Source organism: Vanrija pseudolonga, chromosome 4 (genome assembly GCF_020906515.1).
Source record: "Vanrija pseudolonga chromosome 4, complete sequence".
In the NCBI taxonomy this organism is placed as follows: domain Eukaryota; kingdom Fungi; phylum Basidiomycota; class Tremellomycetes; order Trichosporonales; family Trichosporonaceae; genus Vanrija; species Vanrija pseudolonga.
In genome coordinates this window covers 915,903-933,740 of record NC_085852.1, presented here as the reverse complement: position 1 = coordinate 933,740, position 17,838 = coordinate 915,903, and the positions used below count along the sequence as shown (strand labels likewise).

General features: G+C 63.5%; 8 protein-coding genes across 8 annotated transcripts; 4 read left to right on the top strand and 4 right to left on the bottom strand.

Annotated features, from left to right (window-relative positions):
* Nucleotides 1–383: 383 nt before the first annotated feature.
* On the top strand, nt 384–2,861 carry LOC62_04G005605 (uncharacterized protein; the record flags this gene model as incomplete). Its single annotated transcript, XM_062772151.1, has 1 exon — nt 384–2,861. One exon carries the CDS (start codon nt 384–386, stop codon nt 2,859–2,861), a length of 2,478 nt encoding a protein of 825 aa, XP_062628135.1.
* A 217-nt stretch (nt 2,862–3,078) lies between these two features.
* Nucleotides 3,079–4,173, bottom strand: gpi11 (Glycosylphosphatidylinositol anchor biosynthesis protein 11). Its single transcript, XM_062772150.1, has 3 exons — nt 3,819–4,173; nt 3,383–3,721; nt 3,079–3,347 (listed from the first exon to the last, which is right to left on the bottom strand). Exons 1-3 carry the CDS (start codon nt 4,158–4,160, stop codon nt 3,162–3,164), a joined length of 867 nt encoding a protein of 288 aa, XP_062628134.1. The 5' UTR covers nt 4,161–4,173; the 3' UTR covers nt 3,079–3,161.
* A 426-nt stretch (nt 4,174–4,599) lies between these two features.
* LOC62_04G005603 (uncharacterized protein) lies at nt 4,600–5,625 on the top strand. Its single transcript, XM_062772149.1, has 4 exons — nt 4,600–4,762; nt 4,835–5,016; nt 5,141–5,197; nt 5,235–5,625. The coding sequence occupies exons 1-4, from the start codon at nt 4,618–4,620 to the stop codon at nt 5,298–5,300; spliced, it is 450 nt and encodes a 149-aa protein (XP_062628133.1). The 5' UTR covers nt 4,600–4,617; the 3' UTR covers nt 5,301–5,625.
* Nucleotides 5,472–6,697, bottom strand: LOC62_04G005602 (uncharacterized protein; the record flags this gene model as incomplete). Its single annotated transcript, XM_062772148.1, has 6 exons — nt 6,602–6,697; nt 6,446–6,541; nt 6,286–6,412; nt 6,113–6,251; nt 6,006–6,071; nt 5,472–5,964 (listed from the first exon to the last, which is right to left on the bottom strand). The coding sequence occupies exons 1-6, from the start codon at nt 6,629–6,631 to the stop codon at nt 5,472–5,474; spliced, it is 951 nt and encodes a 316-aa protein (XP_062628132.1). The 5' UTR covers nt 6,632–6,697.
* Nucleotides 6,698–6,962: 265 nt separating this feature from the next.
* On the bottom strand, nt 6,963–10,716 carry INT6 (Eukaryotic translation initiation factor 3 subunit E; the record flags this gene model as incomplete). The annotated part of the gene is made up of 9 exons (XM_062772147.1): nt 10,563–10,716; nt 9,889–10,507; nt 9,761–9,843; nt 9,687–9,714; nt 9,487–9,637; nt 9,120–9,435; nt 8,438–8,535; nt 8,125–8,377; nt 6,963–8,060 (listed from the first exon to the last, which is right to left on the bottom strand). The coding sequence occupies exons 1-9, from the start codon at nt 10,662–10,664 to the stop codon at nt 6,963–6,965; spliced, it is 2,748 nt and encodes a 915-aa protein (XP_062628131.1). The 5' UTR covers nt 10,665–10,716.
* A 222-nt stretch (nt 10,717–10,938) lies between these two features.
* pfh1_0 (ATP-dependent DNA helicase pfh1) lies at nt 10,939–13,416 on the top strand. The gene is given in 8 exon segments (XM_062772146.1): nt 10,939–11,095; nt 11,151–11,444; nt 11,459–11,718; nt 11,767–12,015; nt 12,054–12,284; nt 12,333–13,001; nt 13,054–13,104; nt 13,155–13,416. The coding sequence occupies 8 exon segments, from the start codon at nt 10,947–10,949 to the stop codon at nt 13,295–13,297; spliced, it is 2,046 nt and encodes a 681-aa protein (XP_062628130.1). The 5' UTR covers nt 10,939–10,946; the 3' UTR covers nt 13,298–13,416.
* Nucleotides 13,417–13,622: 206 nt separating this feature from the next.
* Nucleotides 13,623–14,618, bottom strand: draG (ADP-ribosyl-[dinitrogen reductase] glycohydrolase; the record flags this gene model as incomplete). The annotated part of the gene is made up of 1 exon (XM_062772145.1): nt 13,623–14,618. One exon carries the CDS (start codon nt 14,616–14,618, stop codon nt 13,623–13,625), a length of 996 nt encoding a protein of 331 aa, XP_062628129.1.
* A 368-nt stretch (nt 14,619–14,986) lies between these two features.
* On the top strand, nt 14,987–17,084 carry LOC62_04G005598 (uncharacterized protein). Its single transcript, XM_062772144.1, has 2 exons — nt 14,987–16,593; nt 16,645–17,084. The coding sequence occupies exons 1-2, from the start codon at nt 15,078–15,080 to the stop codon at nt 16,983–16,985; spliced, it is 1,857 nt and encodes a 618-aa protein (XP_062628128.1). The 5' UTR covers nt 14,987–15,077; the 3' UTR covers nt 16,986–17,084.
* Nucleotides 17,085–17,838: the final 754 nt, after the last annotated feature.

The following is a 17,838-nucleotide window of genomic DNA, read 5'->3' as shown; positions in this document are numbered from 1 at the left end:
CACCGCGAACGCCCAATGATCCTCGACAGGCAGCTCCTTCCCAGCAGCAGCAGCAGCAGCAGCAGCAGCCCCGACTCATCTCTCCTCCCGCCCGAACCACTTCGGTCCGCCACGCTGCCGGACCCCGCCCTCCGCCTCCGCACCATGCTGCGAATGGCATGCCCAACCCCCGTCCCCCCGTTGCCCCGCAGTCTCCACCAGTTGTGCCGGCTCCTCCTGTCAAGTCGCCTGTGACGTCGCCGTCTTCTTTGGGTCCTGCCCAGTACTCAGCGGCTTCGCCTCCGGCGTCGGGCGCGGCCTTGCAGGCGGTTGCAGCGGTACCCACCCCTCACCAACAAAGCCCCACTCGGCCTCGGATTGTGATTCCCCAGCAACCCAACGGCATGGTCCAACCGGTACCAGTGCCGCAGCCAGCTGCGACAGTGACCCACAACGTTCAGCCTACCTCGACCGACGTGACTCCACGACAGGCGCCTGGCCCTCTCCCGACACAGACTACCCCACGCGCCTCGCCTGTGCCCCCGGCGGCCAGTGTGCAGCAGCGTGACCTCAAGTCGCCTGTTGACCTGAATGGCGTGCGGTCGCCCACACCGCCGTCCTCGCTTGGTCGTCTCACCCCGGAGCCCAAGCAGGGCCCAGGCTACTCGGGCTTGGGCAATGGTCTGCCAACGTCAATGGGAGGTTCGCCGCTGCCGCCAAGAGTGCTCTCTGCCACCAACCAGGCCCGCAGAATTGCGTCGTCGCCTTTGGCTAGCCCCGTCTTCTCCAATCCTTCCAGCCCGATAAACGGCATCAACGGTATCGCGGCTGCACAGGCACGATCTGCATCGGCATCAGCGGCACAGGCCCGTATCACGCCGATGTCGCCAAACGACTCGGGTGGCAGTGCCGAGTCGGCAGTGGCCCCTGCTTCCAAGCCGAACAGCGTGCGCTCTTCCGTCTTGAACCGGCCCAGACCGCGTGCCAAGCACCTTGACCGCAGCCTCACTGCTCTGCTGGTTCACCCACACATCACGGCCTCGCTCCTCCCGCATATCAACATCAACACGTTCCTCAATGTGTTGGGCTCGGACGACACGCTGCGCAAGTACATCAGCGGAGAAATGGTCGGCCGTTGGGTCATGCGCGAGTGGGGTGTTACGGTTGAACGAGAGCGTGGCCGGTCGTGGCCTGGTCTGACAGTCTGGGAGGGCTTCCTCGAGTCGCTACTTCACGACCCAGCCGTCTACAGCACGTACCCGCAACAGTACCACAACCTCCTGCGCCATCTCAGCCTTTCGCACACGCTCATCGTGTTGTTCTTGAGAACGCTACCTCCTTCGGCCTTCCCCTACTCGCCGCCCCTGCCATTTGATGACGAGCTTCAGCTCCCGACGCTTCACAAGTCGAGCTCGATGGCGAGCATGCAGGGTGGCCGTTATCCGGGATCGCGGACCACCAGCAACGCAGGCTCTGACGCTGGCCACGGCGGCGGCCACAGCATCAGCAGGATGCCTCGTGGCGAGCGCGTGACCGAGGTCGTCATGCCTGAGCCGCTGTCCTCCACACCCAAGGAGGTCAAGACGCTGCACGACTCGGCGCCCCCTTCCAACTTTGGCCCCGGCAAGCTCCGCAAGCGTCGTGGCTCGGCTGGCTCGGTGACGTCCATCGGCTCGACTGGCTTCTTTGGTCGGAAGCGCTCGGCGAGTGTGTCGTCCGCACAGAATGTTGCCTTGGCGTCACCAGCGGCGGCCGCACAGCCAGCGCTGCCAGTACCCCAAGGCAAGGCCGCGTTCCCTCCTGTCAGCTACCCGACCGCCAAGCGCTACGAGTTCCGTCGCTACGGTGACCAGCCCATCAGCCCGTCTCCGAGCGCACCGAACAGCAGACCTGGTTCGATCATGTCGGCCCAGACGAGCCCATCGGTTGTGCGCGGTTCCACGCGCAACGGACGGCATCAGCATGGTTCTATCGGACAGGGCATGTCGGACCTAGGCCATGGGTCTGACAGCCTTCCGGTGCCCCCGCCGATCGGCGGCGACCGTCAGAACCGCTCGTCTCTTACCAGCAGCGAAGGCCGCTCGTCTCGTGGCGGCGCCAACTCGCCTGTCCACAGACGCTACGAGTCACCGACGGGGTCGTCGCGTGACCTGTCGAGCCAGATGAGCCACAGGGCCGAGCCCGCCTTTGACCGCCCTCCTCCGTTCATGCCCGGCCGTGCCCCAATTCTGCGAGTGTTCATCCCCGTCTCGGACCGCGTGCCCCGCTGGCCTTCGGCCGAGGGCGCTGCGGCGTCGTGGCGTGAACTGGAAAAGTGCGGTGCCGACAAGCGCATGAAGCTGGGCGACCTTGTTGTCAACACTGCGCTCCACAAGCCCACCAACACTGAGCACGTACTTGTGTATGTTCCATTTGTGGCGCACAAGCTTGTGCCACTCGAGTACGTGCACTCGCCTACGGGTCACCTGCCGCGCTACCTCGACGCGTTTGCGGTCTCGCCAGTGTACTACGACCCCTTCCTGCCCGCGCCGCAGATTCTCTACCTCGACTTTGCGCCGTACGCCCAGCAGGCGATGAACAGCCTCCGCCTGGCGTACGACCGTCGCGACGTGACGGTGGCGTCTGGTGCTCGTCTGAGCGCCAAGCGCTATCTGCACGTTGCCGGTCTCGAGATCCGTCCCGGAGACCGTGTCGCGGCCGACTGGCAGGGCATGGTGACGCTCGAGGCCGAGGGCACTGCCGAGGGCAAGGCCGAGATGGAGGCCCGCTTTGGACGCGGCGACCCTACTCGTGCCGTCATGGGCCCATGGGAGGTTGTGCGCGAGCGCTCCCTCCTTGGGTCTCTGTGGCTCCGACTGGTTCGTGAGCCGCGCGGAAACTAGACTTGGACACTTCTTGCATCTCTCATCTCATTCTCCACATATACACTCCATCAAAAGTCTGCGGCCGCATCGTCGCCCGCAGACTCCAATCACGATCTCCTCTCTCACACTCTCTCCATAGTTCCGTTGTTGAACTAGGTTCCAACGATACAAGATCAGAACACTCTGCAAGATTCATTGCATGCATTGGTGGCGTGATGGGTGGTGGGGTGGGTGGGGAGGGGGATGGGCTGTGGCTGGGCAATGGGCCGTGGGTATCTATTCTATGAAGCTGGGTGCGGTCGCTGTGACTCTGCCACCCTACTGCGCCTTGCCTTTGCGCTTCTTGGGCGCGGCAGCGGCCGCCGCCTTGGGCTTGGGCGTCGTTGCCGAGACATACTTGCTGACGTCGGTGCTGAGCGAGGCGTAGGCCGAGATGGCCCAGGAGGCGTAGCTGGCGACAATGAAGCCGACGATGGAGCCAATCATGGGCGTGAGGGGGTATGACTGGGGTCAGCGTGATCTCGCAGAAGCCAACCCACCTGCCACGGACGGTCCCAGTCGAGCGCAAGAGGGATAGCGCCGACCCAAGCGCCGACAACAGTGCCAGCCAGCCCGAAGGACAGCGCGCGCTCGGCAGCGTTCTCCGGCGCCCACTGGCACACGATGCGCGTGAGGCGGTACCGCGCGGCGATGCCGTCGTCGTGGATGGACGGCACGCCGAGCGCGTACACGATCGGCGTGGCGCCCAGCAGCGTGAGATGGAGCGCGAGGAGCGCCGTGTCGCGCCACTTGTCGACCAGGGGCGCGCCGAGGAGGACAATGAACAGGTGGAAGAGGAGCGCGACGCCGAGGGTCGACACGACGGTTTCCTTGAGGCGCTTCGAGCGAGCGTCAGCGAGCGAGCAAGCGTCGTGCGGTGGTACGCGGGATCAAGCCCAGCCCACCCAGCGTGCGTCGCGAGCAGTCGCAACATACCTTGGCATCAGGCGTCGCGCCCCACCACGCCGCCATCTTGCGGCTCCACCACCCGATCGTCAACACGAGCCCGGCCACCTCCCACCCGAGCGTGTGCGTGGGGTTGGCCGTGATCGGCGTGAGCCAGGGATGTTCCGGGCGGTCCCTGCTCGAGCGCTGCTGCTGCTGCGGCGCGCCGCTCGTCGCGAAGAAGTCGGAGCTGCGGGGCAGCGCGACCACCCCAGCGCCGAGGAGGAGGGTGAGGTAGCTCAGTGATTGGAAGTATGGCGCCAGGCGGAACGTGCCCTTTGCCGCTGCGCGGGCTGACTGCGCTGGCTGCCTTGCGGGCGGGGCGTCGGACATTGCGTGGGGGGAGGGGGGGTGGGGGACGAGAGTGCGATGGAGAGTGAGCAAGACGCTGTTGACTACGCGTGCTGCAAGACTGACTTTCGTGACGGTCACGGCTGTGGGTTTGGTTCCGCGCACGTGTGGATTAGGGCGAGGCAAAGGGGGGTAATTGTAATCAAAGTGGCAGTCTTATTAGGACTACAGTCCACCGTCCACTCCACCTCTCGGTAGGCTCGATAACGCGAAGCGAGTGCATGCACGTAATGCAGATCTGTTGTTGTGGACGTGAGCATGCACTACGCTGACTCAGAGCACAGCACGAGTGGACGGTGTGCTATCTCCGGCGCAACATCCACAGCGATCGGCCGGCAGGCGTCAGACTATTAAGTCCGGTCCAGCACCCACGCCAAGTGGAGGCCATCCCACACACCCACCTCTCCCTTCCACCCACCACACCACCCACACATCAGGTATGTACCCCACATACAAGAACCAGCGGGTGCCGCCGTGGGCGATCGGCGTGGGAGTGCTCGTGCTCATCGCGCTGGGCAGTGCCGTCTTGTCCTGGACGAGGAGCGACGCGCCGATAGCAGCAGCCATGACCGTGCTCCACATTGGTGAGTCGGGGGGGGCGTCGACTGTCGTATACTCGCCCGCACGCACGCGCTGACGCGCGTGCTCGCGCCCAGTCGCCTTCAAGGTCGCCGACACGGCCGACCTCCCCGCCATCACGCGCGACATGCTCGCGCTCAAGGACGCCTGTGTGCGCGACGACGGGCGCAGGTACATTGTTGATATCCGCGGCGGCAAGCAGAGCAACAAGGAGGGGCATGACGGGGGTGTGCAGGTGGTTTTCTTGGTCGAGTTTAACGTGAGTGCAGGCGAGGGGGTGCAGCGGCAGCACGGCGAGGATGGCTGGCGGGACGGAGCTCCCTCGCTGGCAGCTCGCCATGCCGGCGCTCACACGACACCTCGGCTCACACCCCCGCCCGCAGAACCAGGAAGACTGCGACTACTACATCGACCACGACCCCGCGCACGACGCGTTCAAGGTACGTGCAGCCAGCGAGCCCAGCTAACTAACCCCAGACATTCCTCGGCAAGACGTCGCTGTCGGGCGTCACGGTCCTCGACTTCACCCCGGGCCAGTTCTAGATAGCGCCATGAAGTCATTACATCGGGTTATGTGGGGCTACAATCGGCAGAGAAGAATGGGCCGAGGGAGAATAGGTTACGGCTATGGTGGCGGTCGCGGCAGCAGCATATCGTGTGTTGGGCGCCGGCTATGGTGTGTCGTCCAGTCCGGGCCAGCAAGGGAGGGGCACCTCACTTCTTGCGACTGAAGAAGCCCTTCTTGGGCTCGGCGGGTGGTGCGGCGGCGAGCACAGCAGCGGCAGTCGGGGCGGTAATGGGCGCTGGCGCGGGGGCAGCAGCGGCAGGAGCAGCGGCGGGGGCCACTGGCGGCGCAGCAGCCCGCTTGGCCGCCGGAGCAGGCGCGGTCGCAGACGACCCCGCGGCGCCTGCCGCGGGGGCCAGCGCCACCGTGCTCCCCGTGGCCGACTGCAGCTCTGCCTCCTCGTCCACCACGACACCCTCCTTACCGCCGCCGAACCACGCGCTCCACTTGCCCTTCCTCTGCTGCTTGGATCCAGGCGCCTTGGCGGGGTCGCCGATCTGCACGACGGTCGCGTCGGCGCCGACGACGGCGCCAGTGCCGTGCAGGAGGTCGCTCGCGAGGGCCGCTTGTGCGGTCGCGCCCGTCGTGCGCGCCTGCTCGTCGAGCGCCTTCTGTCCCCTGATCGCGAGGTGGTCCTCGAGCCTGCGTATTGTCAGCGGCAGCCCGTCGTTCACACGACCCACGCGTTCGAGTTGCGCCAGTTGGCCTTCCACACGGCCTGGGCGACGTCACCTACGATCGGGACGACACTGGGGCGTCAGTGGACACACTCTTGGCCGCAGCAACTCACCCGATGCCAAACGACACGGCGTTGTTGAAGAGCATGTGCGCGACGAGCCACGGCGGCAGGTCGAGCGTCGTCGACGGCCGCACGACGAGGAGGTAGCCCAGCACGCCGTTCGCAATGTCACCCGCACCGGGGATGATGCCTGCTGTCAGTACTGTCCCGCTCCGTCCACGTACCGATGAAGAAGGTCCAGCCAAACTTGAACCCGCAGAGGTTGAACCCCTTGTCGAGGTGGTGCGCGCGCCGGCGGACCTTGCGCAGGATCTTCTCCTCCTCCTTGGTGAGGCCGGGCGGGAGATCGCGCTGGGGTCAGCAATGTCCAGCAGTTGGACACACCTTGACGCGCTTCCGCTTGCCCTTCGAGTTGACAACGTACGTGTAGTACGGGTCGTCGGGCTCGAGCCTTGCCTGGATTTGCGGTCCCGCCCACTTCTGCGGTGGCGTGTGAGTGAACGGAAATCAGGCGCGAGAGGCGTGGGTGGCAAAACGTACCTTGGCCGCAGCCATTGCGATTGCGCTCATGCTGGTGGGTAGTGGTTGGAGGTTATTCACAGAGAGGAGGGAGTGGGGGGCTGCAAGGAAAAGAGCACAATGGGTGTGCCCGTATTTATTTGTTTGGCGCGTCACCACCGCTGTCACAGGTAACACCCCCCAAGGTGGCAACTTTTGGAGCAATCAACCCGTCAATGACGCACCAGGCCGACAATGACAATGATCGACTTTGCCTCCGACGATCCGCCGACCAAAAGCGGTGCGACATGTGGCCGATAATCACCACTCACACGACACGCGTCCAGTCACTCTAACGAATGTATGCAATACATGCTAAAATCCCTCATCTCTCCATACTAGTCTAGGCAGCAACCTCGCCCGCAGGCGCGCTCTCGGCAGCAGCCGCTGGGGCTGGTCGCGACTGGCGGTCGCCGCCCGTTCGTCCGCCACGTCCACCACGGCCACCGCGGCCGCCACGCTCACCGCGCTCGCCGCGCTCGCCTGACCTCTGCTCCGACGTGTTCTGCATTGCGTACTGGATGGCCTGCGACCGGAACGCAAGGCCACGAGTCGTCTCAATGAGCGTGGCCGTGGGTGTCGTGTGCGGCCTCGAGATGTGGAGCATGTTCGACTTGAGGTCAATCTTGGCGTCGACACCCATACGCGAGTCACGGATAAGGTTGACAATCCACTTCTCACCCTCCTCGTTGGACAGGTTGAGCGTCTTGGACAGGTCGCTAATGTCGATGCGCTGGTGGATACGGCAGAAGATCTCGGACACGAGCCAACGGGCGTTCTCAACAAACTCGTCGGCAAAGTTATTGAGGAAGAAGTCGGAGCGGACAACGCTCTCGGCAACGGCCAGACGCTGCTGGGCCTTGTCAAAGTCAAAGTCGGCAAACAGGTCCTTGAGGAAGGCGGTGACGGGGTCAGAGTACTGGTACTCCTCCATCTGGACAATGCGCGTCAAGTCCTTGACGTGGTCGCGGTTCGAGCGGCTGCCGGCCGGCTTGGGGGCACGGCGCGAGATGATGGCAGCGGCGACGAGGTAGCGGAGGAGGTGGGGGCATGAGGTCTGGATGGTGTTGAGGTAGGCGGGCGAGAGGAACATCTCGAGCAGGCTCTGGCAGCCCTGGCCCTCTCCAAGGTTGAAGAAGACGAACAGCGACCAGTGCAACAACCAGGTGCGGGCCTGGAGCTGCGTGAGGGGCTTGGCCTGGGCCTGCGAGTGGGGGTTGTCGATCAGGTCACGGAGGTCCTTGATGTCGGCAAGGGCGGCCTCCCACTCTCCGTTGAGAATGTTGGACGCAAGCTTGCCCCAGTGAGCCGACGTGTTGAGCTCGACAGAGGGCGAGAAGATGAGGAAGTGGTAGAGGAAGTTGGCAGCGTCGGCGTACGCACCGAGCGAGTACTGGTACTGGCCAAAGTGGTAAAGCGCGTTGATCTGTTCCAACGAGATCTGTACACACATTGTTCAGCCGTCGTCCCGCGCACGAACCTCCACCGCAACAATAACCACGTACGTTGTACTCGGCTTTCAAGAGCTCGAGGTTCTTCTCCTTGTCAACGTTGCTCTTGAGCTTGTCAACAGCCTCGGGGTCCTCAATGACCTTCATGATCGGGCGGGCAGCCTCCTGGAGGGTCTTGTAACGGACAGTCGCGTCATCACGGAGCTTCTGAAAGTCCTTTGCCTCGACGGTCGCGCCCTGGCTCTTGGCCTTCTCGTACAGCTCCTCGATGTAGTCGACCATGTTGGTGCCCTTGACGAGGTCATACCTGCAGAGTCAGCATTGGTTCCCACTTCCACACGCGCGCGCGCGCGCCTTCGCGACGCACTCGGCCTTGGTCACCTGGACGGCGGGGAAGAGGCCAGAGGCCTCGAGGTGGTCGAGGAGGGGCAGGGCCAGCTGGCGGTCCAGCTGGGGGATGAGCTTCTGCGACAATGGTCAGTACATGTTGTTCCCAGGTCGACGGCGCGGGACACTCGCTTGGGTAAGGTCGTACTCGGCCATGATGGGCAAAGTTCGATTTTTTTGGCGGCGAGATGTGGTGGTTGGCTGTCGCACGTTTTATAGTCGTCCCGGAGTGTCGCTCGGTCGTCGATGCGGTCTCCTCGGCGGGTCGTGGGGGGTATGGGGGTACTCGGTCGAGAGCGAACGCGAGTGTGTATAGGCTAGAGCCGTCTAATGCTGTTGCAGTTGCCTCACACTCCAGTACTCGTCGCTGGCTGCAAGCATCCACCACACGAGCGTGGACAAACCAGCTCGAAAACCAGGACCGCGCCAGGGCGGCCTAATCCCGAATCTCCGACAAGCAGAAGCAGCCGCCACGTGGGTGTGGCGCATGAAAACCCAGTTCGAAGGCAATGGGTGAGATGCATGCAACAAGGATACAGAACAGACAAAACACAAGTGGTAGCCACAAGCATGCTCAAAGGAAGAATGTCCTCCGCGAGACCTCCATCTTGGGCTGCGAGTGGTGTCAGCGCCCGCCTCCCGGTCTCACTAGTCGCCCTCACCTTCCACTTCCACTCGTACTCCTGCTCCTCGTCCAGAGCAGGGATAGCCTGGCCACTTGGTGTCGTGTTCTTGGGAGGCGCCTTGCCCGTAGCAAACTCGGCGGCAGCCTCGTCCTCGTCCATCTTCTCCTGCGCCTCGGTCTCCGAGTCGTCCTCCACGGCGTACTCGTCCTCGGCGCCGGCGTCACCACCGCTAGGCATGCGGCCGTCACCAGCACGGACGGATGGGAGACCCTTGCGCATCCATCGCAACTTCAGGGTGAATCGAGGACCGATTTCCTGCAGCTTGGCAGAAGTCGCCGAGGTGAAGGCGTATCTGGGCGGGTCGTTAGCTAGGGGCAGCACCGAGAGCCGGCAAGCTACTCACCGGTGACGACGGAAGAAGAGGAAATCGCGCTGGTTATGCAGGGTGACGACCTGGCGACCGCGGAACTGAGGGAGAGGGGGGAAGAGGGTGCCAAACATGCGACCGACGGCGTTACCCAGCAACGTCGTGAAGCCGTTCAGAATGAGTTCAGCTGGGGAGGGTGTCAGCTGGTTGCGCATGAGGTGCGGGCGTCATCTTACGAGAGTGGGCCGTTGGTCGGGCATGTCCCTTGGAAGTGTCAGCACATAGTAAGCCAGGTCACCAGCCAACTCACGTAGATCTCAGAGCCCAGCTGCACGCTGCTAAGCTTGAAGTAGGCGGTAGGGCCAGCAGGCAGGTTGATGAGGGTGATGGCATCTGGAGTGTGAGCGGCTTTCAGTGGTCAAAGCCCAGCCCACTCACTTGGCGCCTTGTGGTCCTCGTTGACAATGACAACAGCCTGGAAGCCACGCTTCGCTCCCCATCGCGCGACACGGCCGAGCTCGAATCCTCGTCCCTTTGGCCGCTTGAAGAACTCGCCGCCGGGGAAGATGCTCTTGAGGTCGTCGCAGAACGCGTAGGTCGGCTTGGAGGGTCCAGGAGACGTGGTGATAAGGATGCGAGGAGGGCCGGTGGGGATGGGAGCTGGCTGCTCCTCCTCAGCCTCGGCCTCCTCCTCTGCGCCCTCCTCAGCGTCGTCACCACCCTCCGCGTCGTCGCCCTCCTCCTCGTCGCCCTCCTCCACAGCCTTGCCCTTGCCCTTCGCAGAGGGCTTGACGGCGTCCTCCTCGTCCTCCTCTTCCTCATCATCACCGTCCTCGTCCTCATCCTCGTCCATGCCCTCGTCCTCCTCGACAGGAGCGTTGACTAGCCTCGAAGCTTCGGCGGCGCGTTCCTCGGCAGCACGAAGAGCGGCGGGGTCGGCAGTGAGGTACGAGGACTGGTCGTAGACACGCGTGTTGTCGATCGTGCGAGGAATGTTCTTGGCCAGACGCTCCTTCTTGAGCTCCTCGCCTCCCTCTCCCTTCTCGGCCTTGCGAAGCTGTTGCCAACGTCAGAATGAAGCTTCGGTGCGACCCCTCAATAACAAGACCCACCTCCATGCGGCGCTTGAGCTTGACCTGCTCCTTGGCCCTCCGCGCCTTGCGGTGCTCCTCTGACCGCTTCATGGCGTTGGCAATCTTCTTGTCGCGACCCATGTTTGCTCTTGTTGCTGTGATGCAAGGTTGACCAGGTCGAGTTGGACTTGGTGTAATCGTTGTTGCTCTGTGGACCGCAGTGGACTTCGAAATCTTGACCCACGAGCCGAAGCTACCCACGGTCGCTCTATTTCCTTTTTACGTAATTAGTGCCTGGACATCCTATCACGCTCGCGCCCTACTTGCCCCTGGTTCAAAACAAGTCGCGTCAACCACCACAAAACAAATAGCACCAGTCGCGTTGGTGTAACAACAATCCTCCTCATCACCACCCATTTAACCATGCCTAGTATACTCACGTCCTCTCGAAGTGGACAAAGTGGCCTGTCTAGGGTCAACTCTTTCAAGCGCGAATGGGGAAACGACGGCGCAGACCATCAACCATCAAGCTCGGCATCGCGCCCGTATGAGTGGTCACCAAGCCCCGAGCGGTGAGATCAGTGCACCACCTTCCCTCACAGTCGCGTGCTGATAAAAACCCACCAGCCCCAAGCGAGAGAATGTTGCCAAGCTCGAACCTGGAGTGAAACGAGAACCCCCCGCCAGGCTCGAGTACGGCGCCAAGCCCGCCGTCATGCCGCTGCCCATTCCTGTCTCCAAGCCCGACGACAACTTGACCCCGGCTGAACGCCGTCGCAAAGCCATCCTCGCAGCGATGAACGAAAATGCGCCGGTGGTTCTTGCCCCTGCCCCTGCCCAGGCATTGCCTTCCCTTGACGATGACGCCGACGTACCAGCGATTCGTCTCAAGAGGCCGATGCCTTGGGATTCTTCCTTCCCGTGAGTCCTTCCAGCCTTAGTTGGGTTCGCCGGCTGGCACCATTTGATCTCCCGTTTTTGAGCTGTCCCGCTGACGATCGAAGACCTACCAAGAAGGTCGTCAGCCGGTCAGGCTCGTCGTCCTCGACCAGCAGTGCTGCGCCCAAGAAGAACGCCAAGCCTCACATCCCTATGGTCAGCATTAGAGCCAAGCTCTGCTTGAGCTCTGAACAACAGGAGGTTCTCCGTATGGTGGTGCAAGAGGGAAAGAACATCTTCTTCACCGGTAGTGCGGGTGAGTGAAGCCAGGCTTGCTTGCCAGCAGCTCGATTGACACGAACAGGAACCGGCAAGTCCGTCCTCCTCCGTCACATCATCGACGGCCTGAAGAAGAAGTGGAAGGCAACGGACGCTGTAGCCATCACTGCCTCAACCGGCATTGCAGCCTGCAACATCGGTGGAGTCACACTGCATTCCTTTGGTGGCGCAGGACTCGCAGAGGGCGACATCCAGGCAGTTGTGAAGCGGGTCAGGATGAACAAGAAGGCGGCAGCCCGTTGGACGCGCACCAAGGCTCTCATCATCGACGAGGGTGAGTTTTCAACGTAATCCACAGCTGATCCTGTTCAGTTTCCATGGTGGACGCCGACTTGTTCGACAAGTTTAACAAGATTGCCCGCGTCATGCGCAAGAAGGACATTCCCTTTGGCGGCATGCAGATCATTGTGACTGGCGACTTCCTCCAGCTTCCTCCGGTCACCAGGGGCACTGAGCCGAGGTTCTGCTTCGAGGCCACCACCTGGGAAGAGTCTTTGGACCAGCAGGTTGTCCTGACCCAAGTGTTCCGTCAGAAGGACCAGCGTGAGTGGAGGTTGCTGTTGGATCACGGGTATCTGCTAACTATCCCAGGATTTGTCGACATGCTGAACGAAATGCGCTATGGCAAGCTATCGCGCGAGTCTATTGCCGCTTTCCACGGGCTCAGCCGCCCACTGAGCAACGACGATGGCATCGAGGCCACCGAGTTGTTCCCACGCCGTGAAGATGTTGAACGAGCCAACACGCAGCGCCTGCGAGCTCTGAATACCGACAGCTGGTCGTACCAGGCAACGGATGCCGGTGTGGCCAATCTCGACCAACGGCAGAAACTCCTGTCTAGCTTCATGGCGCCTCACATGATTGAGATCAGGAAAGATGCTCAGGTCATGCTTATCAAGAACACCACCGAGACTCTGGTCAACGGCAGTATGGGCAAGGTCATCGGCTTCTGTCATCAGTCAGAGTTTCGAGTCTCGGGCGCCAACCAGTGGATTCCGCCGGGCGAGGACGACGGCCTTGAAGACGTTCCCGATGACAAGAAGGAGCAGCTCCGCGACATCCTGAAGGCGAAGATCAACCCCAACGCCAAACCGTACCCCGTGGTGAGGTTCAACGTTCCTGGCGGTGGTTTCCAGGACGCGTTCGTGCAACCCGATAGCTGGAAGACGGAGCTGCCAAATGGCGAAGTTCAGGCGTCTCGTTCCCAGGTCCCGCTTATTCTGGCGTGGGCCATGTCGATTCACAAAGCGCAGGGACAGAGTGAGTGGTGGCGGCTTGGGTTCGGTTGTTGGCGCCACGGCTAATCCTTCAGCGCTCGAAAAGGTCAAGGTGGACCTTGGCAAGGTGTTTGAGAAAGGGCAGGGTGAGTGTGGCTGTTGGGCGGGCTGGTGGAGGACAAGGCTGACAGGACAGCGTATGTCGCGCTGTCGCGAGCAACGTCGCTTGAAGGCCTCGAGGTACAGGGCTTCCGTGCTGACAAGGTCATCGCCCACCCCAAGGTCGTGCGGTGGAACAACAAGCTGCAGACCTTGGGCGGCGGCAGCAGTGTGTTATAGGCATGGTCATCATCGACACGACTCGTATTCACGCAATAGTTTCCTATCAGCACATTTACATTCCCTCACATCAGCCCCAGCGCTGAGACGCATCCATATGTTTTAGAGTCAAGCACCGCCCGTCTGTATCATATCATGCACGCCACGCATCGGCCGAACACTGTGACGAATGTAGCATGCTGGAGGAGTGATACAACGTGGTGTGGTGTGGCTGCTGAGCTACGAAGGAAAGGGGATACACATGTGTGAGGTGGCAAGGTGGAGGACGACGCGTCGTGTGACGTGGTCGTGTGCGGGGTTTGAACGCGGCTACCGTTGTCGCCGCCTACTCTCTGCGCACCACGAGCAAGACCTTGGCCTCGAGGTCGGCGGCGCGCTCGCTGGGCCAGCCATGCAGCTCGTCGGTCCAGAGCTTTGGCAGCGCGCTCGCGCCGTACTTGGCGCCGGCAAGCGAGCCGGCGATGGCCGCGACCGTGTCCGTGTCGTCGCCGGCGCGCACGGCGCGCTCGAGCACGTCGACGAGCGAGCTCCCGCGCACGATGGCGCTCCACGCAGCCTGGAAGGCAGCGGCGACCCAGCCGTTGTTCTTGATCTGGTGGGGCTCGAGCCCCTCGGCGTCCTTTATCCTGCCGCGCCAGATCTCTGCCCGGTCGGCAGGCAGCGCCGACAGCTGGGCGTACAGGTCGATCTCGCCGGTGAGGATCGCGTGCCGGATCGCAAGGCTCCAAAGCACACACGCGTCCCCCGTGTCGGCGTCGAAATGCGTCAGGTCGGACTGTGCGCGCGCGGCGGCGGCAGTGGCCTCCGCGCCGCCGCTGCCCTCGTCGCCGAGATACCCCAGCGCGACGGGCCCAGTGCGCATCAGGCTCCCGTTGCCGCCCGAGCGGCCAGTCACGTCGTGGATCTGCCCCGCGGCGACCTTGCACAGGCGCGCGACGTGCGCCGTGTCCGCGGTCGTGTCGTCGGCGCCGGCGCCGAAACTCTGCCGCTCGAGCTGGCGCTCGAGCGCGCCGAACACGCGGCGTGTCTGGATCCCCACGTCCTTTGCGCCCTTTGACCAGTCGAGCCAGCGGAGCACGACGCGGCCCAGCGCCGCGTCGGTGCGCAGGTCCGCCCCCGCCGCCAGCTCGTCGAGCAGCGGGATCGCCATGGCCGTGTCGTCGGTCCACTCGCCGCGCTCCCACGGCCCCGCGCCGCCCGCGCGCCACGCGATCGGCGTAGGCGGCAGCACGGCCGGCTGGAACTCGTAGCTTGCTCCCAGGGCGTCGCCGGCCGCCGAGCCCAGCACGGCGCCGAGGGCGCGGTCGGTGTTGATTGTCATGGTGGTGTGGTGGGTGGTGTCGGTGTCGCGTGAAGCAAGCGCAAGCGGTGATGGTCGTGTCGGAACAGGCACATGGCCGGGTTGACTGTGACGTATGCAGCCAGCCCAGCTGGGTGGAGGCAGTTGCTCCCGGCAGCGTCGGCTGGCTCGGCCTGGGCGTCACGGGCTTGGTGCCTGGGCCAGCCCGTCCAGTGCCACTTTTGCTGCTGCGACTTGCTGCGCACTTCGCAGCAACTTCAAACACGATCAAGAGGCGACTGCGACGCTGCGAGCGAGCGACGGGCTGGCTGGCTTGGCTGCGACGCTGCGACACTGCGACTACGACGAGCAGCGAAGAAGAATTCCTGCTGCGATGCATGCACAACACACACATTTGACTCGCTCCACTCTCTTCTACAGTCACACTAACCACTTGATGCACAACCACAGACCACACACTGCCTCGACGACGACGACGACATGATCCTCCCCGTCGACACAAAGGACCCGCTACCCTCGGACGACGAGGACGAGTATGTCGTCCCGCCGTCGCCCATACCGGTGCCGCCGCGAGGCGCGCCGCAACCGTACACGCGGTACGACGCCGACGACCCGTACAACGCTGCCGAAGACGTGCCGTTCCTCTGGTCGCACGCGTCGCCAGACGACATCGAGCTCGCGCCGCCACCATATACGCCGATCGACCGACATTGCAGCCGCTCCGACAAGGCGCAATCCATCACACACCGCATCAAGACGGCGCTGTCGCGCGTCAAGTTTGTCCTCGCGGCACTGTACCTCGGCATCGCGCTCTACCTCCTCTTCGGGCGCCAGCGGTGGCACCGCCGTTTCGGTCCTCCCCCGCCGACGGCGTTCGGCGGGTGGGGCCGTCCGCCACCAGGAGGGTGGAAGTCGGACGGCGCTGCGGTCGCCTGCGCCTCGTTTAACGCCGCGCAGTGGGGGCCAGTCGCAGCCGCGCGCAGCAGCAACGCGACGTTCTTGCTCCCTACGCACGCTGGTTCCGAGCTCTTCACGCACTTGAATGGCCCGGCAGCGATCGGCCCCGTGTTCGTGACAACGTTCGACGGCGACTCGGACGCCGAGCACGCTGCGGTCGCCGGCGCCGTGGGCAGCGGCAAGAGGCTCGCAAAGGGCGAGTACGTCCGCGTGACCGTCGAAGCGGTATACGACGCGCCTGGCCTCGACAACGCGGTGCCCGCAACGGCTGCTACGAGCCCCGGGTGGGCGATGCTCGAGGCCGCCGACATCTGCCTCATGCAGCGGAACGCCAACACGACGCGCACGTCAAGCCCACACGACTTGCACAACCACTGGTTTGCAAAGCCCGGCCTCGGCGTCGGGATCTACACGGACAGTGTGAACGCCACAGGCAACAGCACCACGAGCCCGCTCACGTTCCGCATCCACATCGCGCTGCCCGTGGTGCGCGCAGTGGCGCCCAAGCCCGCGTCGCTCCTCGCTACCGTGCTCAACACGCTCAAGCTCGCCCGGCCTGTGCAGCCGCGCGGCGCCATCCCCCCGCTGAGCATCCGTTCCCGCGAATCGGACGTGTTCGTCGCCGACCTGCGCGCCGCGAGCCTCGGCGGCCTGTTTGTCGAGAGCAAGCTCGGCAGCGTGGTGGTCGAGCACGTCCGCGCCGAGTCGGTCCGCCTGTCCACCCTTGGGACTATTGCCGCCAACGTGACGGCCTCGCACATGGTCGGCGTGTCGACGCCAAGCGGCAAGGTCGACCTCGACGTCAGCGTCGGCAGGTCGCCGGCGTACACCTTCTTCCCGCACCACCGCCACCACTGGGGGCACACGAAGAACCCAGCCCCGAGCGCTGGCTTGGTTGACGACGCGGACTGCGCCCTCCCCCCGCTCGCTGTCGACGTATCGGTCAACAACGCCAACGCAACGGTCAGGCATAGCGGCTGGGAGGTGCCATGTCGTCAGCTGAGCGAGCGTATCCGATCCATGGTGGGGTCTGTTGAGGGTAAGTGGCGAAGAAGCTTCATGCCTCGGCGATTGCTGACGCTCGTCCCAGCGTACCACCACCCGCTGTACCAAGGACCGTTCCGATTTGCGTCTACGGTCGGGCAGATCGACGTCGCTGTGGCGCAGGATCTCGCCGATCCGCTTGGACTGGGACGGGTACGCAACGTGACGGTGCACAAGCACGAGGGCATTGCCTCTGGCCGTGCGCGGTGGTTGTCGAGCGACGAGGCGACCGCGGCGCCAGAAGCGCAGCCCAGCGAGCACGAGCGCGAGCGCGAGCACGGCGATCACAACACGCCGCACGCGCCACCACAGCCGAACGGGTGGGGCCACCACAAGGCCGGGCTCACGATCGAGGCGTCGGTGGGCAGTGTGCGCGTCGAGATGTAGGCGGAAGGGAAGCCAAGTATATCTGTACAGGACACTGGTTGTATATCTAGAGCAAGCGCCGGGCACGGAGTCCGGGGCATGTATGTCATTGGTTAGTTGGTTTGCAGCAGCTGGGAGGAGCGGCGGAGCGGCGGTTCGAGGCGGCAGCAGCAACAGCAGCAACAAGGTTGGGCGCGAGCCCAAGACGGCGCTCATGTTGCCGTCAACATCGCCTCGTTACCATCACGACAGGCGCGGCCAGTGGGGCCGCAAACGGTATCGAGGTATGGAGACTACTGGAGCGCTGTTCCTTGCTGCTGGCGGCGACCACGCCGGTGACAAACCAGCCTGACACCACACGACCACACCACAGCACCAAAGTCGAGTCGAGTCGAGTCGAGCTGGGCCTCGGCGGCGGCGTTGCTGTCTTGGCCTTTGACAACCAGGTATGCGGGCTGCACAACACAGCCTCGAGCTCGCCGCTGCCCGCCATGCCGCCGTGCGCCGACATCCGAGCCACGGCGATCTCGAATCCCATGGCGATCTCCACCTCCCGTCGAAGGAATGGGAAGGATGCGTACTCGATTCGCTCGCTCACTCGCTTCGACGTACGTTCCCCACCAGCAGCCAAGACGCCGCTACTGCTCGGCTCCGCCCGTCGGCTTCACGACGGCCGCGCAGCGGGCCAGCGGGCGAGCACCTCGACGACAACCGCACGACGTCGTCGGCATTGCAGCATGGCGACAAACACCCCCCGCTCAGCCCACGACATGCGCCGGTGCCTGCCTGCTGGCGGTTCCTTGTCGTCATCGCCACTGTTCGACTGCCGTAAGACGCATAGAATGGGGTTGCGGAACCGTGCGGATGTGGTGTT

What these genes read in the sequence shown, in the direction of transcription:
- gpi11 (XM_062772150.1), bottom strand. Translation starts at nt 4,160, where the DNA reads ATGTCCGACGCCCCGCCCGCAAGGCAGCCAGCGCAGTCAGCCCGCGCA. An exon ending in GCGCGACGCCTGATGCCAAG is followed by an intron (nt 3,722 to 3,818) that starts GTATGTTGCGAC and finishes GCTCGCTCGAAG; the next exon opens with CGCCTCAAGGAAACCGTCGT. An exon ending in ACTGGGACCGTCCGTGGCAG is followed by an intron (nt 3,348 to 3,382) that starts GTGGGTTGGCTT and finishes CGCTGACCCCAG; the next exon opens with TCATACCCCCTCACGCCCAT.
- LOC62_04G005603 (XM_062772149.1), top strand. Translation starts at nt 4,618, where the DNA reads ATGTACCCCACATACAAGAACCAGCGGGTGCCGCCGTGGGCGATCGGC. An exon ending in CATGACCGTGCTCCACATTG is followed by an intron (nt 4,763 to 4,834) that starts GTGAGTCGGGGG and finishes GCTCGCGCCCAG; the next exon opens with TCGCCTTCAAGGTCGCCGAC. An exon ending in CCGCGCACGACGCGTTCAAG is followed by an intron (nt 5,198 to 5,234) that starts GTACGTGCAGCC and finishes AACTAACCCCAG; the next exon opens with ACATTCCTCGGCAAGACGTC.
- pfh1_0 (XM_062772146.1), top strand. Translation starts at nt 10,947, where the DNA reads ATGCCTAGTATACTCACGTCCTCTCGAAGTGGACAAAGTGGCCTGTCT. An exon ending in CTTCTTCACCGGTAGTGCGG is followed by an intron (nt 11,719 to 11,766) that starts GTGAGTGAAGCC and finishes TGACACGAACAG; the next exon opens with GAACCGGCAAGTCCGTCCTC. An exon ending in GGTGTTTGAGAAAGGGCAGG is followed by an intron (nt 13,105 to 13,154) that starts GTGAGTGTGGCT and finishes CTGACAGGACAG; the next exon opens with CGTATGTCGCGCTGTCGCGA.
- LOC62_04G005598 (XM_062772144.1), top strand. Translation starts at nt 15,078, where the DNA reads ATGATCCTCCCCGTCGACACAAAGGACCCGCTACCCTCGGACGACGAG. An exon ending in CATGGTGGGGTCTGTTGAGG is followed by an intron (nt 16,594 to 16,644) that starts GTAAGTGGCGAA and finishes CGCTCGTCCCAG; the next exon opens with CGTACCACCACCCGCTGTAC.